Here is an 11,886-nt window from a genome sequence, read left to right on the forward strand (position 1 = left end):
TATCACAGATTCTATCAATGAGTTTAATTTCTAATTTGTGATTCTATTCTTATTTGACTATAGAATTAATCAACAAGCCTATGTGAATTTGATTTCTTTGATTGGATTAAGCATCACAATCATCAAAATATTACAATTAATGATCAAGCGTCGCAAAATTGTAATTCAATTCAATTAGAAACCAAAACCAAATTCTGTCAAATAAATTTAGTCAATCTTATTGAAATTAGATTTAAACAATCAAAATATCAATATAATCAAATAAACAAGAATAGTATCGTGAATCGAAATCGACAGTGTAACCTGAATCTCAAGGTGTTGATGAAACTCTGAACTCGTGGATTAATCTTATAAAATTAGCCTTCCATGAAATTAAAATAAAACTGTTTATTTCTTGTATCAGTTTGATTCCTAATTTTTTTGTCTTTAGAAAAGAAACAAAACTGCCAATATATAGTACTTGATATTGGGCATTAGAGTTTAGGGTATAAAAACAAGTGATCTGCTAATTAAAATTATTACAAAAGTTCAGATTACGAAATCTACAATGTAGGTCCAGTAAAGTTTAGAATTGGTCTTTTCTTCCAACACCAAAGTTGTAGCTTAGATTTGTATCTTTCCAATGTCTACTCATATGCGTCAATCCGATATACAGAGCTCATGTTATGATCTACAGAGCAAGAAAGAGTCAAAATACAAATAATAAAATTAAAATACAAATAATAAAATTATAATTCAAATTCGACCCAAAATTTAGAAACAAGCTAAAAATATTAATTTAAGCTATGAAGAGATTTTAAAATACTAAACTAAGAAACTAAAAACATGTGCCCAATTGCTATGATCAGACTTGTTATTAGATGAATAGTCTAGAAAAAATTTGACCATCGACTTTAGCATAAAACCTACCAAGATCGTCATTATTTAAAATAAAACACTTACTGCTAAATGATCAAAAATAGGAAACAATTGGTTTTCTTCCTTTAAAAAATCTCATAAGGTGAATTGTTTCAGAATAGGTCTTATAGGAATTATATTCAAAATATAACAACTGGTATTTTTTGCTTCAGCTCAAAACTATTTTGGAAGATTATTTTCATTGATCAAGCACTACAAGAATTTTTGAAGTTTGCGACACTTGGCCTGCGACGGTTCTGAAGTAGCCGCCCTCACCACGACATTGCGACGGTTCCTGGGGCGGTTTTAAGCAATCGTCGTCGTTTAGGGCAATACACCTCTCTTTGTGTTTCGTTTTCCAGATTTTGTAATGTAATTTGTCACTCCCGCGTGTATTCCTTTCTTATCCCCGCGCACATAAACCCTAAAATTTCTGAAAACCCCCAAATCTCTCAACCTCTGTCAACCCTAAAACTTCTGAAGGAAACGAAATCAAAGAGAAACGAAATCAAAGACAAGCCAAATCTACTCTGTAAAAGAAGTTGATTTATCATCTTGGAGACAAAATCAACTCTTGCAAAGGTAATCGTTTTGTTCCGTTTCGTTTCGTTCCATTTCGTTTTGTTTCGTTTCGTTTCGTTCCATTTACGTTAGTGATTGGTTTGTTATTTGGGCTTTCTCTGCTTATGCTATGCTTTGCTTACTGCTACAGAGTTCATATGTTCATTGAGATTGATTTGTTTACTGTTTTCAAATGACTGGAATAGGAAAGGGCAAGATTACAGGTTAGTAATAACAACGACCTCGATGTCATTGACGACAAACTTGCTTGGATAGTCCACATCGTAGCCGCAATTCTTAAGATAAAACAGTGTACGGGTTGTAGGTAAATACTTTTTGGCTCTTAACCTTTTCATCTATTGGAATGTTGTGGATTGTTAAAAAAGTGTTGGGCAGTGTGCATAAGCATGTCAACATTAGTTTATGCTTTGCTTGAGGCATGTATTATCTCTCTGTTTTTTTATAAAGTTTATAGTAGTCCTAAAGCTATTGGTAGAAACCAAGCCAAATAGAATGAAATATTGAATTTTTAGGCACTTATGGTTTAGGCACAATAGATAACTCTGGCTTAGGAATTTGAGGTATTTGAGGCACAATTGGAATTTGAGGAATTTGAGGGATAGTTGGTACAACAGGAATATCAGGAATTGGAACACCTAAGTTTGGAATTGGTGGAAATTGTGGTTCTATAAGTGGCAATGGAAGAGTAGGTAGTGGTGGCAATTGTGGTTCTGTAACTGGTGGCAATTGTGGTTCTTGGATTAGGTACCTACCAAACATAAATTCTAAAATAGGAACATATATAAATCAAGATTAAGATCAAGTTAACAATATAACCAAACCAGAAACATATATAAACCAAGTTATCATACTTATACGCCTATTCATTCTTTTTTCTAATTTCTTTCATTTCTTTTTTCCAAGCTTGGGGGTAAGTAGGCTGTCCTTCACATCATTTGCTTGAATTTCAGTCCAAGGTGGTTCTTCTTAAAGTTATTGTGCAAGTGTTTGACATATAATCTTTGGTCCACTCTTGATAGCAATTCATTAATTGCTGGTAACAAGCCATACCCATTTAAAAACAATTATAGTAAAAGTAAATTAATGTAAAACTAAGATAAATTAATGTAAATTAACAAGGAAAGTTTAAAATTACCTTTTGGTGGTCTATTATTATAGTGTATGTTTGGCAATATCTTTGCTACTTAGATCATTTATCAACAACTCTAAAAACCAAAGTCTCTTTGTTCACTCTCTCCTCCACAACAAAAGCTATAGGCATCATTTGGTCTAAAATATAAGTAGATTAGTGATTGGTTTGTTTGAGATTGGTTTGTTTGTTTTTAAAAATAATTTCCAGATTGATTTGTTTGCATTCGAAACTAGTTTACAGATTGATTTGTTTGCATTTAAAACTAGTTACAATTGGTTTGTTTGAAGTAAAGAAGTTGATTTGTTTGCATTTAAAACTAGTTTTCAGATTGGTTTATTGATGATTGGTTTATTGATTGAATTAGTTTCCAGTGACAGTGCTTCTTCGTGCACATCTCTGGTGACGACGCTGCTTTCAGCCTCTCTCTGGTGACGGTGTAGTGTAACACTTCTCCATCGACCGCGCAACATAACCCAATAGGTAAGGTAATTTTATTATGTAAAAGTTGATAGAGTTATATAGAGATATACATGTCGTATTTATTATGCACGTGTTAAATGCGCAAGGCTATTTATGCCATGCTGGCAGCTTCTGTTATAGTCAGTTATGCCATGCCGGAGATGGTAGTTAAAGCTCTACCTTCATCATCTTGTATATATACTTACCTCTATAAATAGTCAGAATGATTTCTACATCATTTTCCTCTCATGATTATCTTCTATTCCCTAGTCCATGTTATTGTTTGATGAAGTTCCTTCATGAAAAACTCAAAACACCACTTTATTTCTCAATAGAATGAAATAAAATTTCAAATTGCCTTGTTTTGCATAGTGTTATCAAAATTCAGCAGGGACAATTTTTTTCTTCCTTTTTTTGTACTAAAGATGTTTGAATGCTATGTTCTACCCTTTGATTGCTAAATTCTGCACTTTCAGTTCTAACATTTGTTTGCATTTAATGGATAAACTGAAGTAAATAACATATGTTAATGATTGGTTTGTTTGCTTTTAAAAATAATTTCTAGTTTGATTTGTTTGTCGAGTACTATATACCTGTATACTTGGTCTAGTTCTATATTTTGAATGTTTATCGAGTACTATTTTCTATGAGTATGAGGTTGTTATGTTTTGTTCCTTTATGCCTAGTGAATCTATTCTGTTTAAGATCAATCTTTTTTTTGTTCTAAGTTGAATTATGTTCTTTCTGTGTCAAAATAACATATGTTAATCTTCTTTATAGAAATGGATAAATCATGGATTAAGAAGCCACACACATCGGATGAATATGATCAAGGAATAAAGGAATTTATTAATTTTGCCTTTCGAGATGAATTAGAAAATGGCGAAATAATATGTCCTTGTAAACGTTGTGGTTTCAAAAAATCGCAGAGTAGAAGTGTAATGTATGATCACTTAAAGTGCAAACCATTTCCAAAGGGATACACCCTTTGGGTACATCACGAAGTATTCTGTTTAAGATCAATCTTTTTTTTTTGTTCTAAGTTGAATTATGTTATTTCTGTGTCAAAATAACATATGTTAAACTTCTTTATAGAAATGGATAAATCATGGATTAAGAAGCCACACACATCGGATGAATATGATCAAGGGATAAAGGAATTTATTAATTTTGCCTTTCGAGATGAATTAGAAAATGGCGAAATAATATGTCCTTGTAAACGTTGTGGTTTCAAAAAACCGCAGAGTAGAAGTGTAATGTATGATCACTTAAAGTGCAAACCATTTCCAAAGGGATACACCATTTGGGTACATCACGGAGAGTCCATAGGAGAAACTAGTACTATCTCACCTATTAGTATTTCTAATATAGTTCAAGACACAGTTGTCGTTGATGATCAAATGCAAAACATGATTAACGATGCTTTTGGAGTCGAAGATCATGCAAATGAAGTACCCATTGAATCAAATGCAGAGAAGGAGAAAAATGCAAGTCAACAAAGGTATGAAGAGGCCAAAGAGTACTATGAATTAAGTAGAGAAGGAGAAAAACCTTTGTATGAAGGGTGTGTTAAATATTCAAGACTATCTTTTTTGGTAAAGTTGTATCACATCAAATGTTTATGTGGAATGACTAATAAAGCCATGACAATGGTTTTAGAGTTATTAAAAGATGCATTTGAATTTGCAAATATACCAAATTCATTCTATGAAGCCAAGAAAACAATCACCAAGCTTGGTTTAAATTATGAAAAAATCCATGTGTTGTCCGAATAATTGTATGCTTTATTGGGGTAATAAGGAAGATGAAGAAATGGACACCTGCAAAATTTGTAACACTTCGAAATGGAAATCAAAAGCAAAAGTTGGTGCAGTTGGAGTGTCTGGTGATGGCAATAATCGAAAGAAAGTTCCTGCAAAAGTTCTCCGTTATTTTCCATTAAAACCACAGTTACAAAGATTATTTTTGTCCTCAAAGTCGGTCGAGGATATGAGATGGCATGCAAATGATAGTAAGAATGATGGAATGTTGAGGCATCCTAGAGATTCTGAAGCATGGAAACATTTTGACTTGACACACACTTGGTTTGCATCAGACCCGCGAAATGTGCGTCTTGCATTAGCTAGTGATGGTTTTAATCCTTTTGGTATGATGAGTACAAATTATAGTATTTGGCCAGTTATTCTCATTCCATAGAACACTCCTCCATGGGTGTGCATGAAACATACATCTTTTATAATGTTAATGATAATTCCCGGTAAAAAAATGCCAGGAAATGATATTGATGTCTATTTACAACCTCTAGTAAAAGAATTAAAGGAGTTATGGACAACAGGTGTCGATACATACGATTCTTTTAAAAAAGAGATGTTCACATTACATGCAACTTTGATGCGGACAATTAGTGATTTTCCGGGGCTGGGTTCACTTTCTGGGTGGAACACTTACACTGGACTTGCTTGCCCATCGTGTGACATTGACTCTACTCCTCGTCATCTTCCTCATAGCAAAAAATGGTGTTTTATGGGTCATCGTCGTTTTCTTGATCAGAGACATAGATTTAGATTGAACAAGGTTCGCTTTGATGGTCAACAAGATATGCGTGGTCCACCTAAAATGTTATCTGGGCTTCAAATTCTTGAACAGGTTCAAAATATTGATGTCACATTTGGTAGAAAGCCAGATAAAGAAAGGTCGGGAAAAAGAATACGTGGTGGACGACCTACACAAGGTGTCAATCAACAATGGAAAAAGAAAAACATATTCTTTGAACTTCCATATTGGAAGGATAATCTTCTGCGCCACAATCTTGACATGATGCATATTGAGAAAAATGTGTGCGATAATATCATATTTACTTTGCTAAATGATAGCACAAAAAGTAAAGATCATCTTAATGCAAGAAAAGACCTTAAAGCTATGGGCATAAGACCTGACCTTTGGCCCAATGAAAATGGAAGAATTTCTCCAGCCGTCTTTACTCTGACTACTAAAGGTAAGAAGAGATTTTTAACAACTTTAAAGAATATCAATGTGCCTGATGGTTATACAAGCAACATTTCTAGATGCATTGACATGGAAAATCTTAAGTTGAATGGAATGTTGAAGAGTCATGATTGTCACATATTGATGGAACAACTTCTACCGTTAGCCATTCGAGCAACATTACCTGATGATGTTTCAGCTATAATGATTGACTTTTGCTCACTTTTTAGACAATTATGCAGTAAAGTATTGAATGTTGATGATTTGAAAAAATTGCAAAATCAGGTTGTCCTCACTTTATGCCACATGGAAATGATATTTCCTCCCTCATTCTTCACTGTTATGGTTCACTTGGTTGTTCACCTTGTTGAAGAAGTTAAACTTGGAGGTCCTGTTCATTATCGATGGATGTATCCTGTTGAAAGGTAAAATATGCGTGTTCTTGTTCCTTCAATAATTAGTAGTTGACAATTTTGTTCTAACTAATATTATTTTGGTTCAATAATAGGTACTTAGGAATACTTAAATCGTATGTACGTAATAAAGCACGACCAGAAGGGTCTATTGCAGAAGGATACCTTGTACAAGAGATTCTTACATTTTGTTCAAGGTATATAGAAAACATTGAGACTAGATGGAATCAACTTGGTCGTGTAGATGATGAGCCTATTAATGAGATACAAACTGACTCACGTGTAGCTGAATTATTTCCTAGAGTTGGAAAATCGGTTGGTGGTTCTTCATACTACACCCTTACACCAATTGAAAAGTTACAAGCTCATAGACACGTTTTAACAAACTGCATCATAGTTGACTACTATCTAAGGTAAGTAATTTTATTATATTTGTATTATTTACCACTAATTTTTTTTCCGTATACATCTAATTTGAAATAACCAAATAGGCAATATAGAAGTATTATTCGAAGCCAAATGAGGAGTGGTGCAAGGAGTACTTCTGAGGTAGACAAGAAGGTTCATAGAGAGTTTCCTCATTGGTTCCGCAATCGTGTTAGTGTTCATGACAAAATTGGTGATTGAGTTGCTTTGATTTTTAATAAGAATGTGACTAATTGTATATTTTATGGTGTTCGGATTTGCAACAATCTCGACAACATTAGTGAATCAGATAAAAATGTTCTCGTTAGTCTTGCTCAAGGTCCTTCTGATAAAGTTAGAAGGTTCATTGGATTTAATGTCAATGGATTCAAATTTCGAACATTGGCACGAGACAGTTTATTAAAAACTCAAAATAGTGGAGTTTTTGGCATGTTCGAAACACGAAGTTACTCAAGCAATAGTGATGCCCAAATGAGATTTGGAGGAGTGCCTTACAATGGAAGATTGATAGATATCATTGAGGTTTCCTATGATGGCTTCAAAGTGCCCATGTTTAAATGCAAATGGGCGAATACCACAAATCCAAGAGGCATTAAGACAGATAAGTTGGGTTTTACCTCTATAAATTTTGCAAGACTAATACATACTGGGGAGCATGAAGATGATGAGCCATACATTAAAGCGTCAGAAGCTCAAATGGTTTATTATGTGGATGATGAAAAGGAACAAGGATGGAGCATACCTATTCATTTAAAGCCACGGGACTTGTATGACATGGGTGGAGATGATGAAATTATGGCACCCATTGAACCATACCCATCTCAAAATTTGGAACACATTTTTTCTAATGAAACCACACATATACAATTGGCAAGAATGACTACAGATGATGATCCTGAAACTTCAACTTTTAATGATGATTTTGATGACAACAATCATGATATGAATTTACGATTGTTAATAATTCTTGTTTGTTGTTTATGACATGGTACTCTTCAATCTATGTTATGTTTTTACTACTTTCTTTTACTGTTGCGTTGTGTTTGATGTGCTCATTTTTGTTATTGTGTTCATTTTTGTGTTTAGCTATTTGAAAATCCTATTTGTTTGACATCTTTGAAAATCCTATTTGTTTAGCTATTTGCATTAGTCTAACTTGGTTGTCATCAATGTTTGCAGTGTAAGTGTGCTTGGAGTCTCAATCTTGTGAACTAAATGGAATCATCATATGAGGATATTCGACGCAAAACAATGGAAGAGAATAAAAAAAGGATGGAGGCTCTCAATCTAACTCATCTCTCTCAATCCCTTCACAAATCTTCTTCCACCATTTCAAAAACCTCACCGGTTAGTAATAACTAAAAATACTAAAATTACAAAATGTTTCTTATTTGTATTATATGTTGATTTTTATTTATTTACATTAATAATAAATGATTGTAGCGTTTCACGAAGGGTCGGCCGAGGGTTATACTACCAGGAGATCTTCAAGTAACCAAAATGAAGCACTTGCGGAGACATGGTTTACAACCAACGTTCCAAGTGATAGAACCACTACCATCTCCGATGACAACACCGACAAATCCACCATCTTCTCAAGCACCGCCTTCTCAAGCACCACCTTCTCAAGCACCACCTTCTCAAGCACCACCTTCTCAAGCACCACCTTCTCAAGCACCACCTTCTCAAGCACCACCTTCTCAAGCACCACCTTCTCAAGCACCACCTTCTCAAGCACCACCTTCTCAAGCACCACCTTCTCAAGCACCACCTTCTCAAGCACCACCTTCTCAAGCACCACCTTCTCAAGCACCACCTTCTCAAGCGACAACATCGCTAGCTGTGCAAACGATAGAACCACATCTTTCTCCGGTGACAACAACACCAACTACTGTGCAAGCGACAGAAGCAACACCTTCTCAAGTGACAACACCAAGATCAGTGCAAGAGACAGAAACAACACATTTCCAAGAGACATCCTCTCACTCTGAAGATGTGGTAGAAGATGAGCCAGAAATTTCTCAAAAAAGGAATTTTACATTTTGGGATGTAGAAGTCATTAGTATGTTATCTAATGTCTAATTATATTTATAAAATTTAATTGTTTTACATGATTGCAATATGACATATTTCATTGACTTATGTGTTAGATGAGGCGGGACATATTTCAAAGACACACTTAAGGGTATCAGACGTGCTTGAAGCTCCTCCTAATGTTAGCAGAATAATAACTAGATGGAATTCAAATGGGCAACCGGTAGGATCAGCTGCTGGTTTGTTAGGCGGTTTTTTGGGTGAAATTGCAAGGAAGTTTAAGGATTTTCCTATAATGTACGACAATTGGAAACTAGTTCCATCGACAAGAAAAAATGAAATTTTTAAGGATAAAATACAGGTACCAATTATAAACAACTGAATATTCTTTATTGTTTTGATTGTAAACTAATTTTTTTTTATGATAATGCTAGTCAAAATTTGTTGTCGATGATGAAGACAACAAAAAATATATCTGTAACACCCCGTTTTTCAAAGAGAGGGTATATTTTTTTTTTCAAAAGAAATTAAAATAAAACAGAGAAATAAACAAGGTAACACCTTTGGATAAATAATTAAGTCATTATAATTTTCAAGCAGCGGAAAAAGTTCTCAATCCATGAATTCAAAATATTTACGCGTAAGACAGATACAGTGGTAACTATTCTTTTCTTGCGTTGTCATTTGTTTTCTATTGTTTAGTTTTTTTATGTCATTTGTTATCATTGTAGGAGAAGGCTGATAAAAATGCTGCAAATAGAGAAAAGCTAAAGATCCTTCATACATTAGGCTCTAAGACGCTTGCAAGGAAGAGGGATGAGTTGGTAGGATTTTTTCAATCTACTATTGATTGCATACTTAATTGAACATGTACTTATTACATGTGTTTACTTGTAGGAACTGAGAGATGGTCGAAAATACAGTAGGGGTGAAATGTATTCAATTTGTCATAAAAAGTCTGATGGGTCATTTGTCAACGACGAAGCCAAGGAAAAATATGTAAGTGTAAATAATAGAAGTGTTATGTAATTGTAACTATTTGTTATTGACCACCTTATAAATCAAAGATGCAACTGTTAGTTTTGGTAATAGTGAGGAATTTAGTTTGCTTTATCTGTTTGCACAGGAACAATTGCAAGCTGAAATTGGGAAGACTCCTTCTCCAAATGAAGCATTTGTTAATGTGTTTGGAAAAGAACATCCTGGATATGTTCGTTGTATGGGACTTGGAATAACACCATCACAAATTACTACATCTACTTCTCACTCTGTAAGATCGATGTCTTCCTCTGAAGCTAATGAAAAGATGGAGAAAATGCAAGCTGAAATTGATAGGCTTAAGAAAAGGGATTCTGAAGTTGATATGTTGAAGGAGCAAATTGCTTTCTTGATGCAAATGCAAAATTCTAGAGACAAACAGGTAAAATTATTTTCATAGCAAACATATTTAAAAATCTTGTGAGAGTTGTTTGTCTTTGATTAAAAATATCAATTGTGTAAAGGTTTCTTATAGCTATAAGAGAAATTTAGTTAATTAGTTTTGACAATATTTATCAATATTCATTGAGGTTAATATATACTTTTTTTTTTCAGGCAATGGACATAGAATCGCCAATAGATGGTAGACGTTCATCTGAGTCCAGCCACCAACCTGATGATCGTGGAACAACTTCATTAGGGACTAATTAGATATTTGGATGAACTTCTAAGTTTGATGGAGTTGTTTTGTATTGTTAGCTACTCCACTAATTAATGTTTTGAATATTTAAACTATTTTATTTGTTGTTTTAGTTAACTTCAATGTATGAATTGGTGTTATTTGTTTTGAAAAAATTATATAAATTGGATTTTAGGTACAATAGTTATTAATTATGTATTTAAATTATGTGGATGGTATTTATGAATATTTTTTATTTTAATTGATTAAAAATAGGAAAAAAATTGTATCATATTTTTTTATTTTAAATTATTAGGTTTGCGACGGTTCAAACTGCCTCAAAGTAAATATAGCGACGGTTGATAACTGTCGTAATTGTGCAGAAAAAAATAAATTTGAGTTTGTTCTAAGTGTCGCAAAATATATTTAGAGGCGGTTGTGAACCGTCGCAAAAGTTGGCGACGGTTGGAACGACGGTTTTGTGAACCGTCGCAAAATGGCCTCGCGACGCACGAATCTGCGACAGTTGCAGAACCGTCGCAAACATCAAATTGCAACGGTTAAAACCGCCGCAAACCCTTTTTTTAACCGCCGCAAAACGTTTTTTTTGTTGTAGTGTTCAATGATGTGGTAGACAATTTAGGTTCCTTTAAGCGAGACCATTCACCCATGAAGACATCATTGGTGATTTCTAATGCTTGAAAGGAAGTCTCTATGGCTTCATTCATGTCTTCGATGTAGCCCATAGAAGATAGAGGACTCACTATCATATATTTTTCCCCAAATATTATTATCAGCTTATTATTAACTATAAACTTTATCTTTTGATAGAGAGTAGATGTCACTGCTCCAGCATCATGAATCCACGATCTCCCTAAAAGGCAATTGTTCGTCGATTTGATATCCATCACTAGGAAGTTTGTTTCAAAGTTATGGGGTATATTTGAATCGACAAGTCAATCTCACCAACAACTTGCCTTCAAGATCCATCAAATGCTTTCACCACCATAACACTAGGCTTTATACATGCTCCATCAACAAATAATTTTGAGAGTGTTGATTTCGGCATGATATTCAATGAAGAACCATTATCAACTAATATCCGTGCTAGAATATGATCATGACATTTCACAAAGATGTGTAGTGATTTATTATGCCTTGACCCTTCAGCTGGTAATTTTCTATTGCTAAAACACAAACAACTACTAGAGGTGATGTTACCTACAACTCCATCAAACATGTCGACGGTGATATCATGAATAACTTGGGCCTCGTTTAAAACTTTCATCAGTGCCCTTCTA

At 34.0% G+C, this 11,886-nt stretch overlaps 2 protein-coding genes across 2 annotated transcripts; both read left to right on the forward strand.

The window, feature by feature from the left end:
* Positions 1-4,882: 4,882 nt before the first annotated feature.
* On the forward strand, positions 4,883-7,095 carry LOC101503250 (uncharacterized). Its single transcript, XM_012719562.2, has 4 exons — positions 4,883-5,216; positions 5,343-6,480; positions 6,564-6,881; positions 6,960-7,095. The coding sequence occupies exons 1-4, from the start codon at positions 4,883-4,885 to the stop codon at positions 7,093-7,095; spliced, it is 1,926 nt and encodes a 641-aa protein (XP_012575016.2).
* Positions 7,096-8,899: 1,804 nt separating this feature from the next.
* LOC101502917 (uncharacterized) lies at positions 8,900-10,691 on the forward strand. The gene is made up of 6 exons (XM_012719589.3): positions 8,900-8,903; positions 9,045-9,289; positions 9,660-9,752; positions 9,826-9,927; positions 10,055-10,348; positions 10,522-10,691. Exons 1-6 carry the CDS (start codon positions 8,900-8,902, stop codon positions 10,615-10,617), a joined length of 834 nt encoding a protein of 277 aa, XP_012575043.2. The 3' UTR covers positions 10,618-10,691.
* The last annotated feature ends 1,195 nt before the right edge of the window (positions 10,692-11,886 follow it).

The sequence above is a fragment of the Cicer arietinum genome, chromosome 1, assembly GCF_000331145.2.
Source record: "Cicer arietinum cultivar CDC Frontier isolate Library 1 chromosome 1, Cicar.CDCFrontier_v2.0, whole genome shotgun sequence".
NCBI classification, from domain to species: domain Eukaryota; kingdom Viridiplantae; phylum Streptophyta; class Magnoliopsida; order Fabales; family Fabaceae; genus Cicer; species Cicer arietinum.

Coding starts and splice junctions, on each gene's coding strand:
- LOC101502917 (XM_012719589.3), top strand. Junction 9,290..9,659: donor TTTTTAAGGATAAAATACAG/GTACCAATTATA, acceptor TTATCATTGTAG/GAGAAGGCTGATAAAAATGC. Junction 9,753..9,825: donor CAAGGAAGAGGGATGAGTTG/GTAGGATTTTTT, acceptor GTTTACTTGTAG/GAACTGAGAGATGGTCGAAA.
- LOC101503250 (XM_012719562.2), top strand. CDS start 4,883: ATGGACACCTGCAAAATTTGTAACACTTCGAAATGGAAATCAAAAGCA. Junction 6,481..6,563: donor TGGATGTATCCTGTTGAAAG/GTAAAATATGCG, acceptor GTTCAATAATAG/GTACTTAGGAATACTTAAAT. Junction 6,882..6,959: donor ATAGTTGACTACTATCTAAG/GTAAGTAATTTT, acceptor ATAACCAAATAG/GCAATATAGAAGTATTATTC.